Source organism: Camelina sativa, chromosome 11 (genome assembly GCF_000633955.1).
Source record: "Camelina sativa cultivar DH55 chromosome 11, Cs, whole genome shotgun sequence".
NCBI lineage: Eukaryota > Viridiplantae > Streptophyta > Magnoliopsida > Brassicales > Brassicaceae > Camelina > Camelina sativa.
Window position 1 is genome coordinate 4,630,346 of NC_025695.1, and position 25,757 is coordinate 4,656,102.

Sequence of the window (25,757 nt, forward strand, 5' to 3'; positions counted from 1 at the left end):
GGACCGTTAAAAGTCTTATCCGATAGGCAAAGGTCTTCCAGTCAGTTGATGGGTTGAGTTTAAATGAAACTAGGCATAGATTGGTCCTTTCTCTTTGATAATACTCGATTCCTCCCTTCTACGTACTGACACTGTCTATCTCAAGTATGTACATACATTCATTGTAGCAATCACAATACGTACATGTTAATGTTTATATTGTGGATAAACAATTGTTAATTATAAAATTCAGAGAGAAAGACTTTGTATATCCCCTTTTGCTATATATAAAGTAATGTGAGAACCAACCAATATTTCGTTTATATATGGAGAAAGAAATAATTATTATTTTTCTGTTTAACGTACGGAGTTACCTACCATATTTGCTTAGACTGGAAATGCTTTGTTAATATAAAAACATATGTTCTGTTGCAAAATAGATAAAAAGCATGATGGACTTGAAAAGAAACGATAATTAGGAAATTGGATTGATTAGCATGGTTGGTAGGCTAAACCCTAGCTTATCTAATCGCTATTACATTCTCACCTACTTTGCAAAGTCATTCAATTTACATCCACGAATTCATACTGACAGTTTCGTATAACTACACATGCAATCTTTTGATTTCTGCTTGGCTTATTTGAGAGGCAACAAAAAAAAACTTTTATGCGATCATTGATTGGTGGTATATATTAGTTATAACTTATAACCGAACGTATTCTATATGAACACTTTGACGCAGGGGTTAATTCAGTCTCAGACACTAAAAGAGACGTAAATGTAACGCTTCAAAGTCTAAAATGCAAAATACCACATGTAATTAGATAGGTAACTGCATGAAAAGGGTGATACCAAATGTTGTTTATATTTTCTAGAACTCCAAGCATTAACAACATGAACTAACATTTTGGACTTACACATCGATCCGATTAATTGGATCCGAAAGGTTACAACTTCTTTTACTCTTGTTATTTTATTTTTTTCCATCTCTTCGTTTACATTTATTTTCACATGCTCTATATCTTCTTCCAAGCCAACTGGATTAACCAAACAAAATGGTGTCGCAATCGAACATTTCTCAAATGAAACATTCAGACATTTACACTCCCATATGTTGCATCATGTTATATGCCATATTAGTATAATTAACATCGTTGCCTTTCGGATTTCGCCCATGTGAAATACTCGTCGTTATATCTAGGAACCATCAATGTGTATTTTTATTAGTATAAAATAGTAGTTGACAAAATAAAAGATCTATCCGATGCAAGTGCAACTTTAGTTTATGACGAATCACTGACTCCTATATCATATACATATGTCAACCAAGTTAATAAATAGGAAAATGTTTACATATATTAAAATTTACCAAAATCTTGATTAGTTCTTGCATCTAATAAGTGAAGAAATGAAGTTTGGAAACCACCTCCCCTATCTTGGTTGAAATGTAATGTTGGTCTATCGTGGTCGAGAAGGAACCAACTGGTAAGAGGAGCATGGGTTCTGAGGAATGAAAGAGGAGACGTCCTATTACATAGCAGAAGAGCATTTATCAATGTGGCAAGCAAAGACGAGGCAAGCTTTTTAGTCACCAAATGGGCTATTGAAAGTCTAATGAGTCATCGATGTGCCAAAGTTATTATAGCCATCGAAGATGCGTCTTTAGTTCGGTGTGTTTTGAGACCAAAAGCTTGGCCCTCTTCAATTATGAATCACGTGAATTGTGTTTGGTAGATATGTGGAGAGTGGAAGTGGAGTTATCAAGAACTAACAGAGGAGCTTTTCTCATCGCTCAAAGTGTCACAAGTGAGTGCAGACTTCAAACCTATGTTGCAGCAGGTCCGCCCTCTTGGTTGCATAGTGTTCTTGAAAATGAGAGAGTTTAATCCTCTGCATAGTTGATGATAGTATGCCTTTTGGTTAGCTAGATAGGCATTTTTTGGATAGAGCCATGTTCTCACAAATGGCAATGTTTAGATTAGACATTAGTCTAACTGTGGGAGACCTTATAGTTTTTTGATCCCATGTAACAGCTTTTGTAATCCTTCTATATATATCTCATCAATATAATTCAGTTGACAAAAAAAAAGTGAAGAAACATTAAAATAAAAGAGGGCAATTCATTTCACTTTAATCATGAGTACTCATTCTACATTTGCGAAAGGATCTTTCATCCACAATCGTCGTTTTGTGTTTAGTTCGCTATTACTTTAATGATGATATAATTGACGACCAAAAAAAAACAAAAAAAAAACTGGAAAGTCTTCTTATGAGTTATGACTGTCGGTTTGACATAATTGGTCAACTTTTGTTGTCAGTAAACTCTTGGAGCTACAAAGAGGATCTTAAATCTGACCACTCTAAAATTTGAGTGGCCCAATGTAAATGATGAGTTACAAATTATTTCGTAAATAATTGTTCTAATCTACTACTTACATTGATTAATTTTGAACTGTTTTTGGCTAGTAAGAATTCAATATATTTTGTGTTCACTATCACATTCAAAACTTCTCACATGATGATTTGAATCATTTGATGATAAAGAAGTTAGAGAGAATGATTTCGACTTTTTAAAAAAACACTCTCTGCTTCCCTCCTTTATGCAGACAAGAAAAAAGGAAACAAAATTTATGAAAGAGAGATCTCCATTAAAGAGAGATACAAATCTTGCAATAGCATTCTCACATTCTTGCACCACTTAAAGGTTCAAAGAGTCTCTTGGAGATTAGTGAATCAAATAGGAAGTCTCTTGTTAAGGAAATGAGAAAGACTCTTCATCATCATCTTCTTCTTCTTCTTCTTAAGGTCTCTGTTCTTGAGTTCCTTATTAGTGCTTCTGCTTCTTCTCCTACACCTTATTCACAGCCTTCTCCCTCTCCCGTTTACACTTCCATGGCTTCCTTCTCTCCAGGTCTCTTCTGCTTTTTTTTTTTTTTTTTTTTTTTTTTTTTTTTTTTTTTTTTTTTTTTTTTTTTTTTTTTTTTTTTTTTTTTTTTNCAATGAAAATCTGATTTTTAATTATATACGTAAATGCTATTTTTGAGCTGCTTAGTGAGTGGATTGCCTATCTTTTACGTATACTCTTTTCAGTTATTCAATTGGATTTGCAAATTCAATATTACTACTTATCTAGATCCGTTTGGGATAATCAAGAACCCGGTTTGGTTCATACCAGAATCTAAATACAGATGAGAAGATGAGCTGAAGGGAAATCTCAACATCTTTTCTTGTTTGCTTTCTGATTTCAGGGATCCAAATGGGTAGAGGCCAAGAACACAAGTTAGATGCACACAAGAAACTTTTAATCTCTCTCATAGTCACCTCAGCTTCTCTAGGACTAATACTTCTATGTTGTTTATGCTTTTGGGTTTGTCGGTCTAAGAAATCTCCCAAAACCACCAAGAACTCAGGTAAAAATTGGTTTTTTCATCATTCCTAAAACAAGAATGAGAAATCTGCAATATTTACATTTCTAACAATGATTCTAATGGTTTTATCAGTTTCTTCATTGGTTCTCTGTGTGTTTCTCTGTTTTGATATATCTTACTAAAATGGTTTTTATGTGAAAAGACGGTGAGAGTGGGATTTCATTATCCAAGAAGGGTTTTGTGCAGTCCTTCGATTACAAGACACTAGAAAAAGCGACAGGCGGTTTCAAAGAAAGTAATCTTGTAGGAAGAGGCGGATTCGGATATGTTTACAAGGCCTCTTTAGGCAACAACACTCTAGCAGCAGTAAAAAAGATCGAGAACGTTAGTCAAGAGGCAAAACGAGAGTTTCAGGTACCAAAGAAAAAAAGCCAAGTCGTAATCAGTTCTATCATTTTTTTCCGGATTCCTGATTCGTTTCAAGAATCTTATACTCTCATCTTGATCTCTCAGAACGAAGTTGATTTTTTAAGCAAGATTCACCACCCGAACATCATCTCATTGTTGGGATATGGAAGTGAAATCAGCTCGAGTTTTATCGTATACGAGCTCATGCAAAACGGATCCTTGGATGCTCAGTTACACGGTACAAACCTTTAAAATATCTTCTTCTTCTTCTACCTTTTCATCATCTTGTCATAGACCATGAGTTAAATTAAATATTATTGTATAACGGAGATAAAACAAATCATGTGACCACATGAAATAAATAATTTTTGTTCGATAAAATTTATTGTTTGCGTCACATTAAATGGTTAAGGACCTTCTCGGGGATCGGCTTTAACATGGCACATGCGGATGAAGATTGCTCTTGATACAGCAAGGTACAATCAAGTGCCCATATTTAACAATCAATCCTCTCTACCGGTTTATTGATTTCGGTTTAGCGTAACCGTTTTCTTTTGTTGTTATGGAAACAGAGCTGTTGAGTATCTCCACGAGCGGTGTCGTCCTCCTGTTATTCACAGAGATCTTAAATCGTCAAACATTCTCCTTGATTCTTCCTTCAACGCCAAGGTAAATAACTTAAATCATTGATGATGATCAATGCTGTTCTGTATTTGTATCCTAGACTATACCAGAAACTTGGACCAAAGCAAACCAGAGCTAAACAAGATTTGTAGTGTTAAAATCTTGGTTATTGTTTAGTTGATCCAAGAATCTGATCCATTTGTCTTTGCTTCAACAAACAATCAAAAACTACGGTTTTGTTTTTATTTTCATCTCTAACGATACAACATTCAGATTTCGGATTTTGGTCTCGCGGTAATGGTTGGGGCTCACGGCAAGAACAACATTAAACTATCAGGGACACTTGGTTATGTTGCTCCAGAATATCTCCTAGATGGTAAAATATCCACATTTCCTTCTACGTTGGTCGACTTTGACCCCTTGTCATGTCATTAGAGTTATAGCCCTAGTTTGATCGCTATAATCATGTGCTTACATGTCATTAGAGTTATAGCACTAGTTTGATCGTTATAATCATGTGGTTACATGTCATTAGAGTTATATCACTAGTTTGATCGTTATAATCATATGGTTACTTGTGACCCCATAACATTAAGTTTCCTTTCATTACGTATGAAATTGAAATTGTTTTTCTAAATCAAATCATTGAAGTTTGATGTATGCTTTCAACTAATCTCATAAGAATCATTATTTGATTAGACAGATAGTTGTTGAGTTGCTAAACCGGGACTATCTAATTAGTAATTTACCTGTTTATCGAGCTTGTTTCATTGAAACGTGTTAGTTTATATATTTTGTATGTTGGATCAGGAAAATTAACGGATAAAAGTGATGTTTACGCATTCGGGGTGGTTCTACTTGAACTCTTGCTAGGAAGACGGCCGGTTGAGAAATTGAGTTCGGTTCAGTGCCAATCTCTTGTCACTTGGGTAAGTCCGGTTTGAGTTGAAGTTATTGCCAATTAGTAGTATCGTTAACAGATTGCAATGTTTGTATTGGTTGATGTGTGTACCGATTCAAAAACTTTGCAGGCAATGCCTCAACTTACAGATAGATCAAAGCTTCCCAAAATAGTGGATCCGGTTATCAAAGATACAATGGATCATAAGCACTTATACCAGGTTTGAGTCGTCTTATTTGTTTTTTTTGGTTTAGGTTTAATATCCGATAGATTGAACATTCCTTAATTTATTGAACCGTAAATCAAACCGGAAATGATTTGTTTAGGTAGCAGCCGTGGCAGTACTTTGCGTACAGCCAGAACCAAGTTACCGACCGTTGATAACCGATGTTCTTCACTCACTTGTTCCACTGGTTCCGGTAGAGCTAGGAGGCACTCTCCGGTTAACACCACCATCCTCTTAAAGAAATTAATATTTTGTTTGCTTTTTTTTTTTGTTTTTTTGTGGGATTTTAGAGAGTCGATTGGGGTAGAAATGTGAGCACAGAAACTTCAAAATTATTGTATTTGTAAATTTCTTATATAAATAAATTGTGTTGTCAATTTTTTTACACAAAGTAAATAAATATTTGATATTTAACAAATATCTCTTTTAGTTGTTGCATCAACCCACTAATCAGTAATCACTTAGCTAATCACACTAATGAGTAATGGACTAATCACTTATACTGGAATTTAAAACATGATTGGAATTACCATTTTAGCCCTATCAAGACAAGCTAAGAACAACTTCGTACACATCGTCGTGTCCTTCTCTCGGTGATCCTTCAATCTCTCGATCTGATCGTTTCGAAACCGCGCGATTCTTGCCAAATCCAGGTGTGACAAATCAGCTCTGGTAAAACCCTGTGATTCTTTTTACCTCGTTTGATCATCTTTTTGTGGATCATATCGTCACATCACTGTCTTATTTTGGAATTGCTTACCCATCCTCGTACTACTAGTTCACTGAATCTTGAGATCTGTGCAGCTTTATCCATGGCTTCGTCAATGTTGTCTCTCGGTTCGACTTCTCTATTACCTCGCGAGATTAGCAAGGTACTTCGTTCTCTCTGTTCTTTCTCTATTCGAGTAAATTCTAGAAACGGGCTGAGCAATGGTTCCGCATCAGTTTTATTCACGATCCTGTTTTTTTTTCTCGATTGAACTTGAACAGGATAAGCTAAAGCTTGGAACTTCCGGTTCGAACCCGTTCCTGAAAGCAAAGGTACGACGGTCTTTACTTTGTTTTTCCTCCAACCTGAACTATCTTAGTGACGTTTTAGAACTGAAAACTCATGTGGAGCTAAATAATCTATCTGATAGTGTTGTTAATGTAATATGTATCTGAGATTTGTTAGTCTAGTAAGTTTAGTTTGTATGTGAGAAATTGGATTTTTTGGTTTCAGTCGTTTAGCCGGGTGACTATGACGGTTGCAGTAAAGCCTTCTCGTTTTGAGGGTATTACTATGGCTCCTCCAGACCCTATTCTTGGAGTCAGCGAAGCATTCAAAGCTGACACTAACGAGATGAAACTCAATCTTGGTGTTGGTGCTTATCGAACTGAGGAACTCCAGCCTTATGTGCTTAATGTTGTTAAAAAGGTTGCTACTTGTCCACTTTAGTTTGCTCATATTCAATTCCTCATTTATAGCTAGTTTCTTTTCCCCGTATAGCTCCTTCCATGTAACCTCATTACTTTTGTTTACAGGCAGAGAATTTGATGTTGGAGAGAGGAGATAACAAAGAGGTAACTTAGTTTACTTGAAAATGTCTACAAGCAATTAGATCATCATCATCAAAATATGCTTAGAACTTACCCCACTTGAATGAAAACTGCAGTATCTTCCAATTGAGGGGTTGGCAGCATTCAACAAGGCTACTGCTGAGTTGCTATTTGGAGCTGGTCATCCTGTTATTAAGGAACAAAGAGTATGTCTGGATCGTCACGTTGTTGAAATGTTTTCTCATTGTGTTCCTGTTTCTGAGCTAATTCATTTGCCTTGGCTGTAAATCAACAGGTGGCAACAATTCAGGGTCTTTCAGGAACAGGTTCACTGCGGTTAGCAGCGGCTCTTATAGAGCGTTATTTTCCTGGAGCAAAAGTTGTGATATCATCACCAACCTGGGGTAAGTTTCCTTGACAACAAACATTTTTGGGTATTTTGAGTTCATATTTAACCGCCTTTATCAACTGAAAAACAAACTACTTCAGGTAATCACAAGAATATCTTCAATGATGCCAAAGTTCCATGGTCTGAATACCGGTATTATGATCCAAAAACAATTGGCTTGGATTTTGAGGGAATGATATCAGATATTAAGGTGGGACAACACCTACGCTTTTCTTCTATTCAACATTGCCTTTATATATGAATCAACAAACTGTATTTCATGTTTTCATTTTTGTATTGACTATTCTAAAATGAGTACTTGTTTGCAATTCTACAGTCCATGTCTGATAATAACGAGAAACTCAGAAGGTTTTTGCTTGACTTTCTGTTATGTAAATTGTACAGGAAGCTCCAGAAGGATCTTTCATCTTGCTTCACGGATGTGCTCACAACCCAACTGGAATTGACCCAACACCAGAACAGTGGGTGAAAATTGCTGATGTCATTCAGGAAAAGAACCATATCCCATTCTTTGATGTTGCATACCAGGTATTCCATTCTTACAGTTTCCTAGTATGTGTTTTTAAGACAGTTAAGCGGATCAAGGTCAAACTTATTTGATGTTACATTTACATACACCCATTTTCAGGGCTTTGCTAGTGGAAGCCTTGATGAAGATGCAGCATCTGTGAGATTATTTGCTGAGAGGGGAATGGAGTTTTTTGTTGCTCAGTCATATAGTAAAAATTTAGGTCTTTATGCAGAAAGAATTGGGGCAATCAATGTCGTATGCTCATCAGCCGATGCTGCTACAAGGTTACACTCACTCGAATTTCTTATCATGAGCCTATTGTTAAGGAATCTTGGAGTCTCAGTTTTTACCTTTTACCGTCAATAGACCTTAACCAGTCACATTACTTTCTTTCAGGGTCAAAAGTCAACTGAAAAGGATTGCTAGGCCAATGTACTCGAACCCACCAGTTCATGGCGCGAGAATTGTGGCTAATGTCGTGGGGGATGCAACTATGTTCGGTGAATGGAAAGCAGAGATGGAAATGATGGCTGGAAGAATAAAGACGGTGAGACAAGAGTTGTACGATAGCCTCGTTTCAAAAGACAAGAGCGGAAAGGACTGGTCCTTCATTCTGAAGCAAATTGGCATGTTCTCTTTCACTGGCTTGAACAAAGCTCAGGTATGCCCATTACGACTCACTCATTCATATATTTGGCTTTGTTTAGACATGAGATGTTGAACGTTGTATTGTCTTTTGGGTAACGAGCAGAGCGATAACATGACGGACAAGTGGCATGTGTACATGACCAAAGACGGAAGAATATCTTTGGCAGGATTGTCAATGGCGAAATGCGAGTACCTTGCTGATGCCATCATTGACTCGTACCACAACGTAAGTTGAGTGGGAGATATAGTAAGATGACAATAAGAACCAAGTTTTATATACCTTTTGAGCTTCTTTTGTGATCTTTGATTGATACAACCAGAAAGGCTAAATTAATAAGCTAGCTCAGAGTATGATTGCTAGACATTTTGTCGAGGAAACTCTTGATTTTATTGTGTTTGACAGGCCTTGTTGTATTGGGAGACTCCAATCGAGTTATAGAAGAACTTTTTACTTGTTACGATTATATTTACTTGTTACGATTGTATTTACCCAAATTCACAATTAGACTCTCTCAGAGAATCTGTTTGGTGTAGCTATCTTCCTAATAGCATTTACAGTTCTACATTGTCTGTTTTGTATAATCAAGCAACCAAGAGGTCACTGTAACATTATCGAAACTACAAAAGACATTCCAGAGCTTCTACGACAGCAAGATATAACATGGAACATCGAAGAACACAGTTTTCAGACACAGGCCTATTATAACTGAGATGACTTGAAACCCTATCCAGATTCTTCTAAGTAATAAGGTGACATATGGAAGCAGCAAACCAAGACATACTTAAATAGTCAAGCAAATGCTACGAAATAACATCTCTTATAGAAAGAAAATTTGGTAACATCAATCATAAGAGAGATAAGTCTTACAGAAAAGTGAAAAAGTCATTAACTTAAATCCAAACAAACTTGAGGAAATGCTAATAAACCCAACAGATAAAGAAGAGTCTTTTAGAAGGCTTATCACTTAGAATCCGAGCTTGGTTCTACGCCAGTGTCTGCGCTTGGCATTGTACCTGAAAATCAAAAACCAAATAACGAAACCATTACAACATGAAACAATCAATACTGATTTCAGAACTCACTATCTCTGCTGCCCTAAATCAACCCACTAAGACAACTACATACTCATGCAATTTGACAGATCGGGAATAAACAAAAGAAAAGAACAAAGTTGACGAACCTAATGGTGTTGTCGGTACGGAGACGAATCCAGTGAGGAATAGGCCTGTTCTGCCTCATCTTCTTCCCCAGCTTCTTCTTAATCATAAACGACTTGTGCGACGGCTGTTTCATTTCAACAAAAATTCAAAAATCAGTAATCTCATTCATTTTCTAACTAACATTAAAACCCTAGATTCAATTCAAACAGATCAAACAAGCGACCATTTGAAACAAAAGATTGAATTTTTCAATAGAGAGAGAGAGTGAAGCTTACCATCTTGAAGTCGTGAAGATCTTTCTTGCAGCTGCTCAGCGAGGCAAAACTATGAAGAAGAGGCGACCAACGCTTTTAACTTATGAAGAGGAAACCCTAATCATGGTCTGACTGGGTTTTTTATACGACAATATAAAATATTTTTAAGGCTTCATGTTTCGGCCCAAGGCCCATTATATAGACTCCGGAGTCAAAACACTTATAGGATGGCGAAGCGGACATTAGATTAGTGGCTTTCTAACTGAATTTGACAGTTTACGAGATGAAATCAAACCATACAACCCAAGTGGTGGCCAAGTCAGCACATCGCTCAAGCACTTGCATCAGGTGACTAATCCCAGTTTCAGACATTATTTTTGGTCTCTACAGTTATTGAATACTTTATATGTAATTTGTCCTTTTTATTTGCCTAGCTATAACAGTTGTTTTGTGTTACGTTATCCACCGCCTTATGCTTCTCTAGGGAGTGTGCCATCTCATGGAAAATTTGAAGAACCAAACAAAATTGTAAACCAGTAACGATAATATTCATTCATATGACAAAATGTTGTTTCCATGATCCAAGTGATGTTCCAAAAGACTTTTACAGAGCCAAGATAGAGCATACAACCTGTATGAAAGTGAGAATGATAAGAAGTATAACAGCAAAAACAGAAACAACTGACCAAGGACTGTGGAAGTAGAAGAAGTCATGTCTCAGAATCGCCTTCCACCTGTTCCATGGTGTGTTGCAGTAAGCTTGAAGATTCTCTGAAATTGTCTGAAAGTAGAATCTTCTACCAAATATAACCTCTTTGTAGATGCTATGGAACAACTTTGAAACATCTTCTGCGTTTCCAAGATTGTTCATGATGATCCCACTGCGGATGAGTAAGTTAGCATCAGTAGGGGATTTAATGAGGCAACCGAGCAACCTGATGTAGTGGAGGAAGTTCTTATCTGAGCAATGACATTGTTCAAACGCAATGATGTTTCTGTAGAGGGACTCTGTGAGATCATCGATGAAGATGGTAGGAATCTTGAGTACTCCATCAGAAAAGCTAATGTCAAGTAAACAACTGGCCTCTGCTGGCTTGAAGTTAACACCAACAGTGTGTAGCTCTGTTGCCTCAGGTGCATTTTCAACCTTCAATGTGGTTTCTTTCAATCTGGCTGGGACCAGTGGCAAATAACAAGACCTCAGAAGATCAACAAAATGCTTTGGTTCTGAAGTAAGCATCTCATCATCAATGTTACTTAAGAAACAGCTGAAATGGCGTTGAGCAAGCTTTAGGATTGAAGGCGTTCCTTGTTGGTAGTAAACAAACAAAAGAAGAAAAATCTCCTTTACGACAAAAAAGGGAAACTGATTCTCGATCAACATCATGTCACGACACACGTCGGTGATCATCACTGAATTACCAAATATGCGATCTTTGTTGAGATAAGCTTGAAGTGAGCTTGAGGTTATCCTAAACCTATTAGGAATAAAGTTTCTTGAGAGATAAGGACTTGATATTGTTTAGGAATTATCTAAACATATATTTCCAAATAGGATTAGGACTAATAAGGTTTTGGTGTTATAAATAGGAATGCATAAAGTGTTACATTACCTATGAGTTTTTGGTGTGATTTGAGAGCTTGAGAGATTGGAGATTTGTAACCTTAGTTTTGAGAGATTTTCTAAGGCTTTAATAAAGAGAGTGATACTTTATTAATTCTTCCAAGCTTTCATACTTCCGTTCTAAATCAACACTTGGTATCAGAGCGAGACAAAGATCCTAAAGAAAAGAAGTCATGAGTGAGATTACTGTGGTTCCAGAAAAACCGCAAGGAGGAGGACCTTCTTCAATTCAATGTCCCATGCTGAATTCAACAAATTATATTGTATGGTCTATGCGGATGAGAATCTGTCTTAGAGTCCATAAAGTTTGGGACATTATCGAAGAAGGAACAACAGACGCTGAGAAGAATGACATGGCAACAACTTTGTTATTTCAATCTATACCGGAAGCTTTAATTCTGCAGGTAGGAGAGTTAGATACTGCAAAGAAGGTGTGGGATGCTATCAAATCCAGGCATATGGGAGCCGAGAGAGTCAAAGAAGCAAGATTACAAACTCTTATGGCTAAGTTTGATTGGCTCAAGATGAAAGAATCTGAAACTATCGACACTTTTGCAGGAAAATTTTCTGAGATTTCATCAAAATCAGCTGCGTTGGGAGCAAGTATTGAAGAATCAAGACTGGTTAAAAAGTTCTTAAAAAGTCTTCCTCGGACGAAGTTTATACACATAGTGGCATCCCTTGAGCAGGTATTAGGCCTCAGCACTACCATGTTTGAAGATATCATAGGTCGGCTGAAAACCTATGAAGAGCGTATTCATGAAGAAACAGAAGAAGAAGCACATGAAAGTCAGAATAAGTTAATGTATTCAAACATGGAGAATCAAAACAGAGAATACAATCAAAATCGAGATTACAGTGGTGGTGAATACAGAGGAAAAGGACGAGGAAACCGCTTCTTCTCAAGAGGAAGAGGTCGTGGACATTTTAACAATGGAAGAGACCAATCAAGAGTTTTCGATTTGACCAAAATTACATGCTTTCGTTATGACAAGATGGGTCACTTTGCGTCTAGTTGCCCTGATCGACTTCTAAAGCTGCAGGAGGTTCAAGAAAATAACACTGATGAGACTGTGGAAGCGGATGAACTCATGATGCATGAGGTAGTATATTTGAATGAGAAAAATGTCATACCAAGCAAGTATGGTCCTAACACTAATGAGGAGAATGTCTGGTATCTTGATAACGGGGCAAGTAATCATATGACAGGTGATCGGAGGTACTTTAGCAAGATTGACAACTCTATAACAGGCAAAGTAAGGTTCGGTGATGACTCTCGTGTTGATATTAAAAGTAAAGGCTCAATTACTTTTACTGACATGAATGGTGAAGCTAGAGTGATGAAGGATGTCTATTTTATTCCAGATCTTAAGAGTAATATTATTAGCCTAGGACAGACTATAGAGTCAGGATGTGATATTCGAATGAGAGGAGATCATCTGACAATGCGTGATTACAAAGGGAAACTGCTTGCTAAAGCAGTAAGATCAAGAAATCGTTTATACAAAGTTCATATGGGAATAAGAGAGACTGCGACTTTACACTTGACGTCTATTAGCGAGTCGAGCAGATGGCACGCTAGGTTGGGACACATCAATACCGACACCATCAAGTCTATGTTCGAAAAAGAACTGGTTCAAGGAGTACCTCAGGTTGTCTTTACTAAAGAAATATGCAGCTCTTGTCTGTTAGGGAAGCAAACAAGACAAGTTTTTCCTCAAGCTACTACATATCGAGCAACAAAGGCACTTGAATTGATACACGGAGATCTTTGCGGTCCAATAACACCGAGTACATCGACTGGAAACCTGTACATCTTTGTTCTTATTGATGATTTCTCTAGATATATGTGGACCATTCTACTAAAAGAGAAGAGTAATGCGATTGAGAAGTTTAAGAAGTTCAAAAAGGTAATTGAACAAGAATATGGTTCTGTTATTAAAACTTTCAGAACGGACAGAGGAGGTGAGTTTGTGTCACATGAATTTAACTCATTATGTGATGAGTCTGGTATTCAACGACATCTTACTGCCCTATACACTCCGCAGCAGAATGGAGTAGTTGAAAGACGTAACAGAACGCTTCTAGAGATGACAAGGAGTATAATGAAACACATGTCTTTACCAAATTATCTGTGGGGAGAGGCAGTACGACACTCTACGTATGTGCTAAACAGAGTAGCTACTAGAGCTTTAAAGGATAAAACTCCATACGAGTTATTGAGGAATAAAACACCTAGGATCGATCACCTTCGAGTATTTGGTTGCATCTGCTATGCAAAGGTAGACAAACCTTATCTAAAGAAGCTAGAGGACAGGTCTCGAATGCTAGTTCATCTTGGAACTGAACCAGGGTCTAAGGCATATCGACTTCTTGAGCCACAGTCGAAGAAAATAGTGGTAAGTCGTGATGTGGTGTTCGATGAGTCTAAAGGATGGAACTGGAGGTACAATGATTCGGATCGTGAAAGTGGTGGAAGTTTTAGCATAAGCTTTCATACATCTGGGAATCGGGGAATACAAGAAGGAGAAAATATGGCTATAGAAACCAAAACAGAGGAGTCTAACAACGAAACTGCAGAAAAGGAAGGTGTGACCATAACCGCAGCATAGCAAGAAACAGAGGATGATGGTTCAGGTGATCAAACAATCATTAATTTAAGAAGGTCAAAAAGAGAGTCTGTCAAGCCTAAGTATTTAGAGGATTACATCTTATTACCTGAAGAAGAAGGAGAAGCATTACTGTTTTGTTTAAACAATGAACCATTAAATTTTGATGAAGCCAAAGGATCTAAGGAGTGGAGACTTGCATGTGAGGATGAGATTACTTCTATCAAGAAAAATCACACTTGGAACCTTGTTGATTTACCAATAGGAGCTAAACCAATTGGCTTGAAGTGGGTCTTCAAGCTCAAACGCAACTCCGATGGTAGTATCAACAAGCACAAGGCTTGATTGGTTGCCAAAGGATATGTGCAACGTTATGGTGTGGATTTTGAGGAAGTTTTTGCACCAGTGGCCAGATTAGAAACAATACAAATGCTTATCAACCTTGCAGCCTCAAATGGATGGGAGATTCACCATCTCGATGTGAAGACAACGTTTCTACATGGAGAGTTGAAAGAAACTGTGTTTGTCTCACAGCCAGAGGGGTTTGAAGAAAAAGGACAAGAAGGAAAGGTATATAAGCTTAACAAAGCCTTGTATGGTTTAAGGCAAGCACCAAGAGTATGGAATAACAAGTTGAATGAAATTTTGATGGGTTTACATTTCAAGAAGTGTTCAAAGGAACCATCAGTCTATAGAAGAGAAGAGAGAGAACAGCTTTTGGTAATAGCTGTTTATGTTGATGACTTGTTCGTAACAAGGACGAGCTTGCGTATCATTGATGAGTTTAAAAGGGAGATGTCTACAAAGTTTGATATGAGTGATCTCGGGAAGCTAACATACTACTTAGGAATCGAAGTGTTGCAGTATGACGGTGGCATTATGTTGAGTCAAAAACGTTATGCATTAAAGATTCTTGAAGATGCTGGGATGAAGAACTGCAATCATGCTCTTACGCCAATGGAGACTGGGTTACAATTGTCTAAATCTGAGAAAGAAGTTGAGATAGATGCGACAAGATTTAGAAAAATGTTGGATGCTTTCGGTATTTACTACATACAAGACCGGACTTGTCATATGTTGTTGGCGTCCTTAGTCGTTATATGCAGAGTCCTAGACACTCTCATGGTGTTGCTATGAAACAGTGTCTGCGATATCTACAAGGTATGGTTGGTCTCGGCTTAGTATTCAGTCGTTCTACGACAAGGGTACCACGGCTCATTGGGTATAGTGACAACAACTACAATGCTGATTTAGACGATGGAAGATGTACGGCAGGACATGTGTTTTATTTGAATGGGAGTCCGATAACTTGGTGTTCTCAAAAACAGGACATAGTCGCCATGTCCTCGTGTGAAGCAGAATTTATGGCGGGTGCAGAAGCTGCAAGACAGGCGTTGTGGCTCAGAGATTTGCTCGGAGAAGTCACTGGTCATCTGTGTGAGAAAGTGGTCATATGCATTGACAATCAGTCCGCAATTGCTCTCACAAAGAATCCAGTTTTTCACAGTCGTAGCAAGCACATACATACTCGATACCATTTCATTAGAGAGTGTGTTGAAAAGGAGTTCATAACAGTGAAGCACATTCCAAGTGAAGAAGAGAAGGCTGACATTTTAACTAAGGCACTAGGAAGGATCAAGTACAAGGAGATGAGAGATCTCATTGGTGTTCAAGATGTGGAGAAAATTAACTTCAAGCTTAAGAGGGAGAATGTTGAGCTAAGCTTGAAGTGAGCTTGAGATTATCCTAAACCTATTAGAAATAAAGTTTCTTGAGAGATAAGGACTTGATATTGTTTAGGAATTATCTAAACATATATTTCCAAATAGGATTAGGACTAATAAAGTTTTGGTGTTATAATTAGGAATACATAAAGTGTTACATTACCTATGAGTTTTTGGTGTGATTTGAGAGCTTGAGAGATTGGAGATTTGTAACTTTAGTTTTGAGAGATTTTCTAAGGCTTTAATAAAGAGAGTGCTACTTTATTAATTCTTCCAAGCTTTCATACTTTCGTTCTAAATCAACAACTTTCTCGCCTCCAAGTCCAGGATAATGAGACCTGAAAAGAAGTTCAACTAGGAAGCTACCATCTACAACTAATATCTCAACAAACTCATCGCTATTAAGTTTCACATCTTCTGCATAACAGCTGCGAGCTTTTTGTTCCCAAGTCCTAGCAACTCTAACTAGCTCTTCTAGAGTAGAGTCTGTTCTAAGAATAAAACTCTGAAAGTACCTGTATTTATGCTCTTCCATGGCTTGAAGCTCTTCTTTACCGTGATGCAAAGGGCCAAATGACACAAGCCGAGGCGTATATGCATCAGGATTGAGTATGCGAAGCTTATTAGGTACCTTGTAGATACAACAATGGGTTGTAAGAGAAGACAAAGAGTCTAACTTAGCTTTGATGGAATCTACAAGAGCATCATCACCTTCATTCTTATCCATCCTTTCCTATTCTAAACAGAGCACGTCTAAAGAGTAAAGAGTAAAGATAAGATTCTCAGGAGGAAAGCTCTAAGTAAACACACACCACTTACACAGTTACACCTTTCAAGAATCAAGAGTCAACATTTCACACGTATTCTTTTGGACTCTGGAAGGAAGAAACGGAGAAAGACGCTTGAAGAGATTTCAACGCTCAAGCACACAGGTCCAAAGAAATACTGTTTTGTATACTTTATTCTTAGTTGGCATTTAATAAAGATGTTTATATATATATATATATATTAGCATTTTGATTGGTTGTTGTTTCATTAATTTGACATTTGGCCTTTTGCCCAGAAAAAAAAAAAAGGGTGCGACCAAGTCAAAGATTTCATCTTATTTAACCACACCTTAGAGAAAAAAAGATGATAAATTAGAAATCAAAGTAAGCTAACAAGATAGGTATTGCATCCCTGAAGACAGGCCAAATCACTCCAAAGAAAGAAAACAAGATTCTGCAGAAGCTATCAGTCCTTATAAAGAAAATAATCCCTCAGAGCTCAAATATACATCAATAAGATATCAGTCATCAAAGATATCATAAAAAGATTGAATTTATAATATCAAAAAAATTAGCTGAATGAATTCCTTAGAATTGATGAGGAACCAAGGTATATCAGTTACTACTTCTAACATTTTTTTTCTTCATACTATCATTCATCATTTGGGATGTAGCCAAGGCCGTGTGCAATATGCTTCAATCAAGCAAAAATAAAAACCCCCACCAAATCGTCTAACAATGATGTCAAACAACGTATTGTAACTTGTAAGAAGAAAATGAAAAACAAGCTAAATCCCTCAGAGCTGAAATTTAATCAAGATTTCAGCCAGTCACTACTTCTAACATATTTTTGTATCATAATCAGTCATCATTATAGTTTTGACTTTTGACACACTAAGACTAAAATTATAAGATAAATGTTTAGCTTTATGTCCAAATGATGTCCAAAAGACTTACAGAGCTAAGATAGAGCATACAGACTGTATGAAAGCGAGAAGGAGAAGAAGTACAGCAGCAAAAACAGAAGCAACTGCCCAAGGATTGTGGAAGTAGTCACGTCTCAGAATAGCCTTTCACCTGTTCCATGGTGCATTGCAGTAAGCTTGAAGATTCTCCGAGAGAGTCGAAAAGTAGAATCCTCTACCATAGATAACCTCTTTGCATATGCTATTGAAAAACTTTGAAACATCTTCTGCATTCCCGAGATTATTCATGAGGATACCACTGCGGATGAGTAAGGCAGCATCAGTAGGGAATTTAATGAAGTAACCAAGCAACCTGGTGTAGTGGAGGAAGCTCTTATCTGAACAGTGACATTGTTCAAACACGATGATGTTTCTGCAGAGGGATTCCGACATATCATCGATGAAAATGGCAGGAACCTTGAGTATTCCATCAGCAAAGCTAATGTCAAGTAAACAACTGCTGGTCTCTGCTGGCTTGAAGCTAACACCAGCCGTGTGAAGCTCTGTTGCTTCAGGTACATTGTACATCAGTGCGGTTTCTTCCAATCTTGATGGAACCAGTGGCAGAAAACAAGACCTCAGAAGATCAACAAAATGCTCTGGCTCTGAAATAAACTTCTTGTCATCAACGTGGCTCAAACAACAACTGAAGTGGTGTTGAGCTAGCCTTAGGATTGATGGTGTTCTTTTCTGGTCATAGATAAACAAGAGAAGGAAGAAACCCTTTATGACGAAAAAGGGTAATTGGTTTTCTATCAAAACCATGTCACGACACACGTCGGTGATCATCATAGACTTCCCAAATATGCGGTCTTTCTCACCTCTAAGTGAAGGATAATGAGACCTCAAAAGAAGCTCAACCAGGAAGCAACCATCTAAAACTAACATCTCAACAAACTCATCGCCGCTAAGTTTGACATTTTCTGCGTAACAGCTGCGAGCTTTTTGTTCCCAAGTCCTAGCAACTCTAATAAGGTCATCTAGACTAGAGTTTGTTCTAGGGATAAAACTCTGCAAGTACCTGTATTTATGCTCTTCCATGGCTTGAAGCTCTTCTTTACCGCGATGGAAAGGGCCAAAAGACACAAGCCGAGGCGTATATGCATCATGGTTGAGTCTGTAGAGCTTATTGGGCACCCTGTAGATTGAACACTGTGTTGAAAGAGAAGACAAAGAGTCTAACTTTGCTTTGATGGAAGCTAGAAGATCATCACCATCATTCTGATCCATCCTCTCTTACGCAGAGCAGACTAGAGAGAAAGAGAAGAAAAAAGTTGATCGTAGTAAACCTTTAACGTAAACATACTTACCGTGAAACCTTTAACTTAAACATACTTACCGTGGTAGACCTTTCAGAAGTCAACACCAAAAATCTTAACGTGAGTAGCACGGGTTCAAGAAACACTTTATGGGATCAATAAGCCAGATTGGGAATTATGTGTTGCTTTCAATAGTTGTATTGGTACATTTACATGACAACAGTAGTAAAATCAAGAAAATTATCTGATGAACCAGCATTTTTTTGTTGGTTTGACGTTTAATGAGCTCATGTCGCTGTGTGTTTTACATTTAATCTAAAACTTCTATGAAATTGGGAACCAGTAGAGTCTGATCACATCTTATAAACTTATTCAAGCACACCAGAGACTGAGCATAATAAATTAGAAACCTAGTAAGTTTAGAAGAGAGGTATTGTGCTGAAACCTGAAGACAGAAGCCAAATAAAGCACTCACATTGCCTAAATCGCTAACTTTTGTAGATGAGATGCAGTGCATAGAGGTCTCCTCTTCCGCCAGTGGAATTGTACTTCCTTCACAGAAGAGACCTCTGTACACTGCACTTCACTTCAGAAGGTTGCGTTTAGTATCTCGTAGATTATTTACATAATGACCCTAAGAATGAAACAAGATTCTGCAGAAGATATCCTAAGAATGAAACAAAGATATCATAAAAAGATTGAATTTATAAAAACCCTTAGCTGAATGAATCCAGAATCCCTCAGAATTGATTAGTAATCAAGGTATAATCAGTCACTACTTTTAACATTTTTTCTTCATATAATTCATCATTGGGATTCAGCCAAGGCAGAGTACAATATGCTTCAATCAAGCAACAAACAAAAAAAAACTCACAAGATTAACCAACCAATGATGTCAAACAATGGATTGTAAGAAGAAAACGAAAATAAAAACAACTTAAAAATCCCTCAGAATCTGAAATTTAATCAAGATATCAGTCACTACTTTTAACATTTTTTTATCATAAAAAGTCATCATTGGGATTTTGTTTCATAACGCTTCCAGATCGAAAACAAGAACCTTTAAAACTTTAATTCAGAGAAATAAACAAAACCAGATCCCGCCTAAATACTAACAAGCATCCACTTATAAATCGTATTGAATCAAAAGAGCAGAGACAATAGTTTCGATTACCAAATAGAAAACAAAAGACCAGAATGATAAGGACAATAAAAATCAACACTTTCGGGGTTTTGAAGGCAATAGATATTGAAATCTACAAACAAAAAAAGAAGCGATGACTCAGAAACGGTGAATTAGGGTTCTAGAGGAGTTTAGTTGTGGCTGCGGAAGAGTATAGTTTGATAGGTATTTATAGTGAGTGATTTTTGAAAAAGGTCAAACTAGGGTTAATGCCACTTCCAGAGTTCCAGGTTCTGTAATAAAATTATTTATTTTTATTTTATTTTGTTCATACTTTTTCCCTTTTGACTAAAGCAAATTCTAAGAGGAAAAGTATGTACTTCGATTTGTTGATATTCAAACAAGTAATTTGTACAATTTTCAAAAGAAATACATCAAAAAAAAAAACAAACAAATGTTGAATTCACTCTGTTTTAGCTATTTACAGATATTTCATGATTCTCCTATATACCAAGTAAAACCAAACGGATTCGAAATGGAGGATGTAAAACTTGAGAACAAAGCACAAGCACCCTCCCTTGCATTCGTAAACAAGTATAATTAGCTGTTCAAAAAATATAATCATGTCTTGACGCTTACGCTTGGATGCTTCTGATCTTGAGCTCCAGACGGAGCAGAAGGAACTCGTTGAGGAGGATTACCCGTTGATATCGATCTGTTATGTGAAGGTTTATAATTATCTGATGTTGATATAGAACAAGACGAGGATAAAGGACCTGATCGGCTTCTCGCCTTCTTCTTTTTCTTCCTTGTATTTTCTCCTTCCACGAGCTTCCCGTCTCTTCCCACCCGCTTCACTTTAGTCTCGTTCAAGCAAGCCGGCAACACACAGTTGCATAGGAAACCTTTTAAGGTTCATACAATGTACATATTTACTTAATTTGATCCCCTGAAAACGTTTCTGATTTCATTAAAAGTGATGAGGAAGTTTGGGATACCTAATCGAGCAAGACGGTTGACCCAACTAGGGATTGATTTCTGAGTGAGTTTTAAACAAACATGGTTGCAGAAATGGTTGCAGTTCCTAGTGATGAGATGGTATTTGTTTCCCTGATACTCTTCAGCTAATTTCTCCATAAAGGTTCTAACTTCTTTGGCCCTCATCTCTGTTTCACCCACAAGTATCGATTTCCTGAATATGAAACCAGGACACTTCTTTGGCTCCACTTCAAAAATCCCCGAGCTCGATTTCTCGTGTGCCCCGTATCCATACTCAACCCCATGAACTATACAAACAATGGATTCACCAAAAACCAAGAAAGAACAATGAGTTGTTGTTATTGTTAATCATTGGAACATTCAAGCAAACTCTACACTAAAGTTGTCATCAATCGTATCATATTGAGATAAATCACAATTAGTCTTTCTTCACACTTTTCAAGTCAATTCCAGGAGGACCAAAGGTCAATTCTGTCTCATCTTTCTAAGCTTTTACTCTCTCATAAACCACAATTCATACGAATTGCATCTCTAAACAAAATCCAAAAATTATCCAATCCTTAATCACCTTCTTATAAACCAATCAAACCAGAAAAGGATATATTCCCCAAAAAAAAAAAAAAACCAATTATTCAACGAAATTGACCAAAAAGGTTTGACCTTTATTACCAAATAATCTCTCTATCTCTCATGTATCAAACCCAGGATTGAGAAAAAAAACTATAGATACCTTCAAGACCAGAGTGATAGATTCCGATTCCGAGCCAGTAACCGTAAACGTTCATAGGGGTAAGATCGTAGACATTGAGATAAACAGGGACGGAACCGCCAGATTTCTTCTTACGCCTCACCGAGACGTTTCTGCAAAACATCATCTCTCTTTACGACCTCAATGCATCTCTGATTGCGATAATTGTGAAGAAAACCTCCCGGTCCCGGGGATGTTCAACGCTTCGTTCGTTCGTTCGTTCCTTCCTTCTTCCCCCTCTGTTGTTTAGGGGTTTCCTCTTTCCTGGGAAAGTGATTGCGCCAAACAAGCGTTTTTTTTTTTCTTTTCGTTTCTGTTTATTTTATATTTCTCTGTTTACAATATTAATTAAATATTGTAAGTTATGAGATTCTCTACCAAATTATGTTGTTTTTTTTCCCTTGGTCATATAATCTAAATATTATGTTTATTAAAAACAAAAAGTCTAAATATTATCTTTATCAAAAACAATAAGTCTTGAACTCTAAATATTATGTTTATTAAAAACAAAAAGTCTAGATATTCTGTTTATTAAACACAAAAAAGTCTAAATATTATCTCTATTAAAAACAAAAAGTCTTCAACTCTAAATATTATGTTTATTAAAAACAAAAAGTCTAAATATTATGTTTATTAAAAACAAAAAGTCTAAATATTATCTTTATTAAAACCAAAAAGTCTTGAACTCTAAATATTATGTTTATTAAAAACAAAAAAAGTCTAAATATTATCTTTATTAAAAACAAAAGTCTTGAACCCTAAATATTATCTTTATTAAAAACAAAAAGTCTAAATATTATCTTTATTAATTAAAACCAAATAGTCTTGAACTCTAAATATTATCTTTATTAAAAACAAAAAGTCTAAATATTATCATTATTAAAAACAAAAAGTCTTGAACTCTAAATACTACTGTATTATGTTTATTAAAAACAAAAAGTCTAAATATTCTGTTTATTAAAAGTCTTATATAAATGCTATATTTTTCGGCCAGAAAAAAAAAATCTTAGTTTCACCAATAATATATCAACACAAGGACAATTTTATTCTTTAAAAAAATGCATGCATCCTACTATATTAATTGGGAAGTACAAATATAAAAATAACCTTAAAATGTGTAAAAAATTACATTCAATTGCTATTAGAAAAACTTAATTAAGATAAAATAAAATAAATTGTAGAAAAGTAAAAAAAAAAATCTTCTAAAATCAAAACTAATTTGTACTTAAAAAAAAATTAACAGCTAAGATTTTAAAAATCTAATCGAATAAGATTTATATAACTACAAATTTTATCAAGAAACTTTTTCAGCACGAATCAAAATTTTTATTCATTAGATGCAAATGTTTATTCACAGGTTTTCAATAAAAAAAAATTTAAAATACAAAATTTTTAATATAAACAAACTAAATTTTTAATCATAAACATTTATAAATAATATAATAACAAAATAATTTATTTAAATTTTTCATAAAAAAAATGTTCGTGCGTGTCGTTTTCCGCGGGTTAGTACCTAATACATATATTATGATGAAACAACAAACGTAGATAAGTTTTATTCAAACGGAAAAAAATCTAAAACATCGAAAAAGGACCTTCAATAAGCTGTATTGAATTCATCATGTTTCTGAATATACATATATATATGTATATATATATATATATATCAGACAAAGAAATGTTCATTGAGACGTGGGCTGATCAGAACTTCAAGAGGCGTGGCTTTAGGAATGGTCAAGCCAGGGCTCTCAGTCATATCAACAGGCATATCCAACACAGTTTTCACTTCAAACGAATGAAGGAAACGAGCAAGACCTAGATGAAGCACTTGCATGGCCAATGAAGACCCTGGGCATGATCTTCTTCCCGAACCAAATGGCATCAGCTCAAAGTTTTGTCCTCTTACATCAAACTCTTTTGCTTCTCCTGTAATAAACCTCTCTGGTCTAAACTCATTTGGTTCCTTATAAACTTTCGGATCTCTTTGTATTTTCCATACATTCACTATCAGCCTTGTGCCGGAAGAAACGTTGTAACCGGCGACCGTGCAATCTTCCATCGCCTCTCGAGGGCCTAAGAGTGGACCAGCTGGATACAATCTCAATGTCTCTTTGATAATTGCTTGAAGATACACCAGATTATTTATGTCTGAATCCTCGACGTTTCTGTCTCTGCCAACGTGGAGGTCTATCTCATCTTGTGCTTTCTTTAACATTTCTTTGTTGTTAAGAAGAAGAGCAATGGCCCATGTAAGGGTTGATGATGTAGTCTCACTTCCTCCTAGAATCAGTGCCTGATTACACAATTTATTAACATTATATTACATACATAAACAAAATATGCAAATATCATCTAATCATGATTCACCCCGTGGTCCACGTCGCGTATTAGATGATTTAAAGAAAACTAAATATGCTACGATTACTTCTTTTCTCCTAACATATTTATTTATATAACCAAGTTATATATATTCAACAGTAATTTGGGGTTAAAATTCTAATTTAATTTTGTGTATATATATAGTTCAAGATCCAAACACAAAAACAAATAAAGATTTGGGTATTTAAAGCTAGGTTACCAGGCAGGTAGATTTGATGCTAATATTAGCATCGTATTGAAGATGCGAGAGTTTGCCTTGTTCCGCAAGTGACAACATAACGTCGATGAAGTCTGAATCATTCTCTTTCGTTCCTGAAACTTTTCTTTCTTGTCGATGGTTATCAATCCATCTTTCAAGGATCACATCTAATTCGCTTCCTGTTTGCTTCATCTCCTTCTCATGTCCTTGAAAATCAAACCACCTTAGTCTCGGGAAAGCATCGGACACAGTGAATATACCGATGAGGTGAAAGAACTTTGAGATGGCCATTTTGCATTGCCTTGCCTCTTCGGTATCCTCCGAAGATTCTGAGCCGACGACGCCTCCAAAGTATCGTTTTCCGGCCACCATTCTCACTATCATGTTCAGTGTCATGTTATCCAACCAGCGCTTTAGATCAACCATTACTGGTTCTGAACCACCGTTCTTGACCCACAAGGAATACAAATCTTTCACACCTGCATGTAACAATATCGCATCGTATCACATTTAACAATATGGACATTTATATATACGAATGGTACGATAGACATGGATTTTTTTTTTTAGTTATTAATTACCCATTGAGATCTCAGAAACAGAAACGTGCTTTAGCATCTGAAGCCGCCGGTTAGAAAGTAGCTCGATGGTTGCGATTTTACGCATCTCGCGCCAGAATGCGTTATAAGGGGCAAACCCGAAAACAGCATAATTGTAACCCATGTGCTTTGCAGCTGCAGTCATAGGACGCGAAGCCAAGGCTTTGTCGTTGACAGTGAAACAATCTTTAGCCACCTCAAAGCTGCTCACAACAAATGCTTCACTGCTCCCAAGTCGTAGCGACATGACTGGACCGTAACGGTCAGCCATTCTTCCTAAGGTTCGGTATAGAAGCTGTTCCTTGCCAACGAGAAGATGAAGATGGCCGATGATGGGCCATGCACCGCTCAGTTTAGGAGATTTTACATGTTTTGGTTTCTTTGATTTCTTAAATAGATTGATAAAAACGAAAACGATGATGGGAACAAATAGAGAAAAGAGGGAAGTATCCATAATGTTTTTGAAACTGAAAAAGAAATATGTGTGTTTTGGTGATTACTTGATTTCTTGTTTTGAGTGATTGAAGAGTATCGTATGCCTTTCTCTATATATAGACGATCGCGGTTCAACACCACGTGTAAGCATGCATGAGATACACCTACCAATGATCAAAAGTTCAAAACTATAGGGCCAACTTGTATTTTAATTAATTAATTAATGCGTTGAATAGAAAAGGCTGCAAGCAAATTTTATGTTAGTTATAAACGACATGAGCAAGGATTTTAGGATTGA

At 36.4% G+C, this 25,757-nt stretch overlaps 4 protein-coding genes and 1 pseudogene across 7 annotated transcripts; 2 read left to right on the top strand and 3 right to left on the bottom strand.

The window, feature by feature from the left end:
* Positions 2,388–5,884, top strand: LOC104721633 (probable receptor-like protein kinase At1g80640). Its single transcript, XM_010439668.2, has 10 exons — positions 2,388–2,891; positions 3,229–3,390; positions 3,551–3,762; positions 3,862–3,994; positions 4,169–4,232; positions 4,329–4,425; positions 4,654–4,756; positions 5,191–5,309; positions 5,412–5,501; positions 5,608–5,884. Exons 1-10 carry the CDS (start codon positions 2,741–2,743, stop codon positions 5,743–5,745), a joined length of 1,269 nt encoding a protein of 422 aa, XP_010437970.1. The 5' UTR covers positions 2,388–2,740; the 3' UTR covers positions 5,746–5,884.
* LOC104721635 (aspartate aminotransferase, chloroplastic) lies at positions 6,052–9,109 on the top strand. 2 transcript variants are annotated; one of them, XM_010439670.2, is made up of 12 exons: positions 6,052–6,160; positions 6,312–6,379; positions 6,498–6,548; positions 6,730–6,924; positions 7,032–7,070; positions 7,163–7,252; positions 7,342–7,450; positions 7,536–7,645; positions 7,840–7,983; positions 8,084–8,250; positions 8,363–8,627; positions 8,718–9,109. In XM_010439670.2, the coding sequence occupies exons 2-12, from the start codon at positions 6,320–6,322 to the stop codon at positions 8,847–8,849; spliced, it is 1,362 nt and encodes a 453-aa protein (XP_010437972.1). In that variant the 5' UTR covers positions 6,052–6,160; positions 6,312–6,319; the 3' UTR covers positions 8,850–9,109. The 2 variants fall into 2 exon arrangements, with proteins under 2 accessions (XP_010437972.1, XP_010437971.1); XM_010439669.2 differs by having other exon boundaries at positions 6,060–6,179.
* LOC104721636 (60S ribosomal protein L39-1) lies at positions 9,402–16,924 on the bottom strand. Of its 3 annotated transcripts, none has more exons than XM_019232781.1 (4): positions 16,502–16,924; positions 10,051–11,198; positions 9,796–9,899; positions 9,402–9,628 (listed from the first exon to the last, which is right to left on the bottom strand). In XM_019232781.1, exons 1-2 carry the CDS (start codon positions 16,711–16,713, stop codon positions 10,634–10,636), a joined length of 777 nt encoding a protein of 258 aa, XP_019088326.1. In that variant the 5' UTR covers positions 16,714–16,924; the 3' UTR covers positions 9,402–9,628; positions 9,796–9,899; positions 10,051–10,633. The 3 variants fall into 3 exon arrangements, with proteins under 3 accessions (XP_019088326.1, XP_019088325.1, XP_010437973.1); XM_019232780.1 differs by having other exon boundaries at positions 10,051–11,507; XM_010439671.2 differs by lacking the exon at positions 16,502–16,924 and having other exon boundaries at positions 9,414–9,628; positions 10,051–10,155.
* LOC104721637 lies at positions 17,631–22,219 on the bottom strand (annotated as a pseudogene).
* On the bottom strand, positions 23,367–25,529 carry LOC104721639 (cytochrome P450 82C4-like). The gene is made up of 3 exons (XM_010439675.2): positions 25,007–25,529; positions 24,426–24,904; positions 23,367–24,140 (listed from the first exon to the last, which is right to left on the bottom strand). The coding sequence occupies exons 1-3, from the start codon at positions 25,476–25,478 to the stop codon at positions 23,514–23,516; spliced, it is 1,578 nt and encodes a 525-aa protein (XP_010437977.1). The 5' UTR covers positions 25,479–25,529; the 3' UTR covers positions 23,367–23,513.

Bases quoted from the DNA above. Each gene is read 5' to 3' on its own strand.
- LOC104721633 (XM_010439668.2), top strand. From the start codon at position 2,741: ATGAGAAAGACTCTTCATCATCATCTTCTTCTTCTTCTTCTTAAGGTC. The intron at 3,763-3,861 runs GTACCAAAGAAA...TTGATCTCTCAG, and splicing joins AGGCAAAACGAGAGTTTCAG to AACGAAGTTGATTTTTTAAG. The intron at 5,310-5,411 runs GTAAGTCCGGTT...AAAACTTTGCAG, and splicing joins GCCAATCTCTTGTCACTTGG to GCAATGCCTCAACTTACAGA.
- LOC104721635 (XM_010439670.2), top strand. From the start codon at position 6,320: ATGGCTTCGTCAATGTTGTCTCTCGGTTCGACTTCTCTATTACCTCGC. The intron at 6,925-7,031 runs GTTGCTACTTGT...TTTTGTTTACAG, and splicing joins TGCTTAATGTTGTTAAAAAG to GCAGAGAATTTGATGTTGGA. The intron at 7,071-7,162 runs GTAACTTAGTTT...TGAAAACTGCAG, and splicing joins AGAGAGGAGATAACAAAGAG to TATCTTCCAATTGAGGGGTT.
- LOC104721636 (XM_019232780.1), bottom strand. From the start codon at position 16,713: ATGGATAAGAATGAAGGTGATGATGCTCTTGTAGATTCCATCAAAGCT. The intron at 11,508-16,501 runs GTACTTTCAGAG...TATTCCTAATAG, and splicing joins ATGGAAGAGCATAAATACAG to GTTTAGGATAACCTCAAGCT.
- LOC104721639 (XM_010439675.2), bottom strand. From the start codon at position 25,478: ATGGATACTTCCCTCTTTTCTCTATTTGTTCCCATCATCGTTTTCGTT. The intron at 24,905-25,006 runs GTAATTAATAAC...TGTTACATGCAG, and splicing joins TGTTTCTGAGATCTCAATGG to GTGTGAAAGATTTGTATTCC. The intron at 24,141-24,425 runs GTAACCTAGCTT...TTGTGTAATCAG, and splicing joins GCATCAAATCTACCTGCCTG to GCACTGATTCTAGGAGGAAG.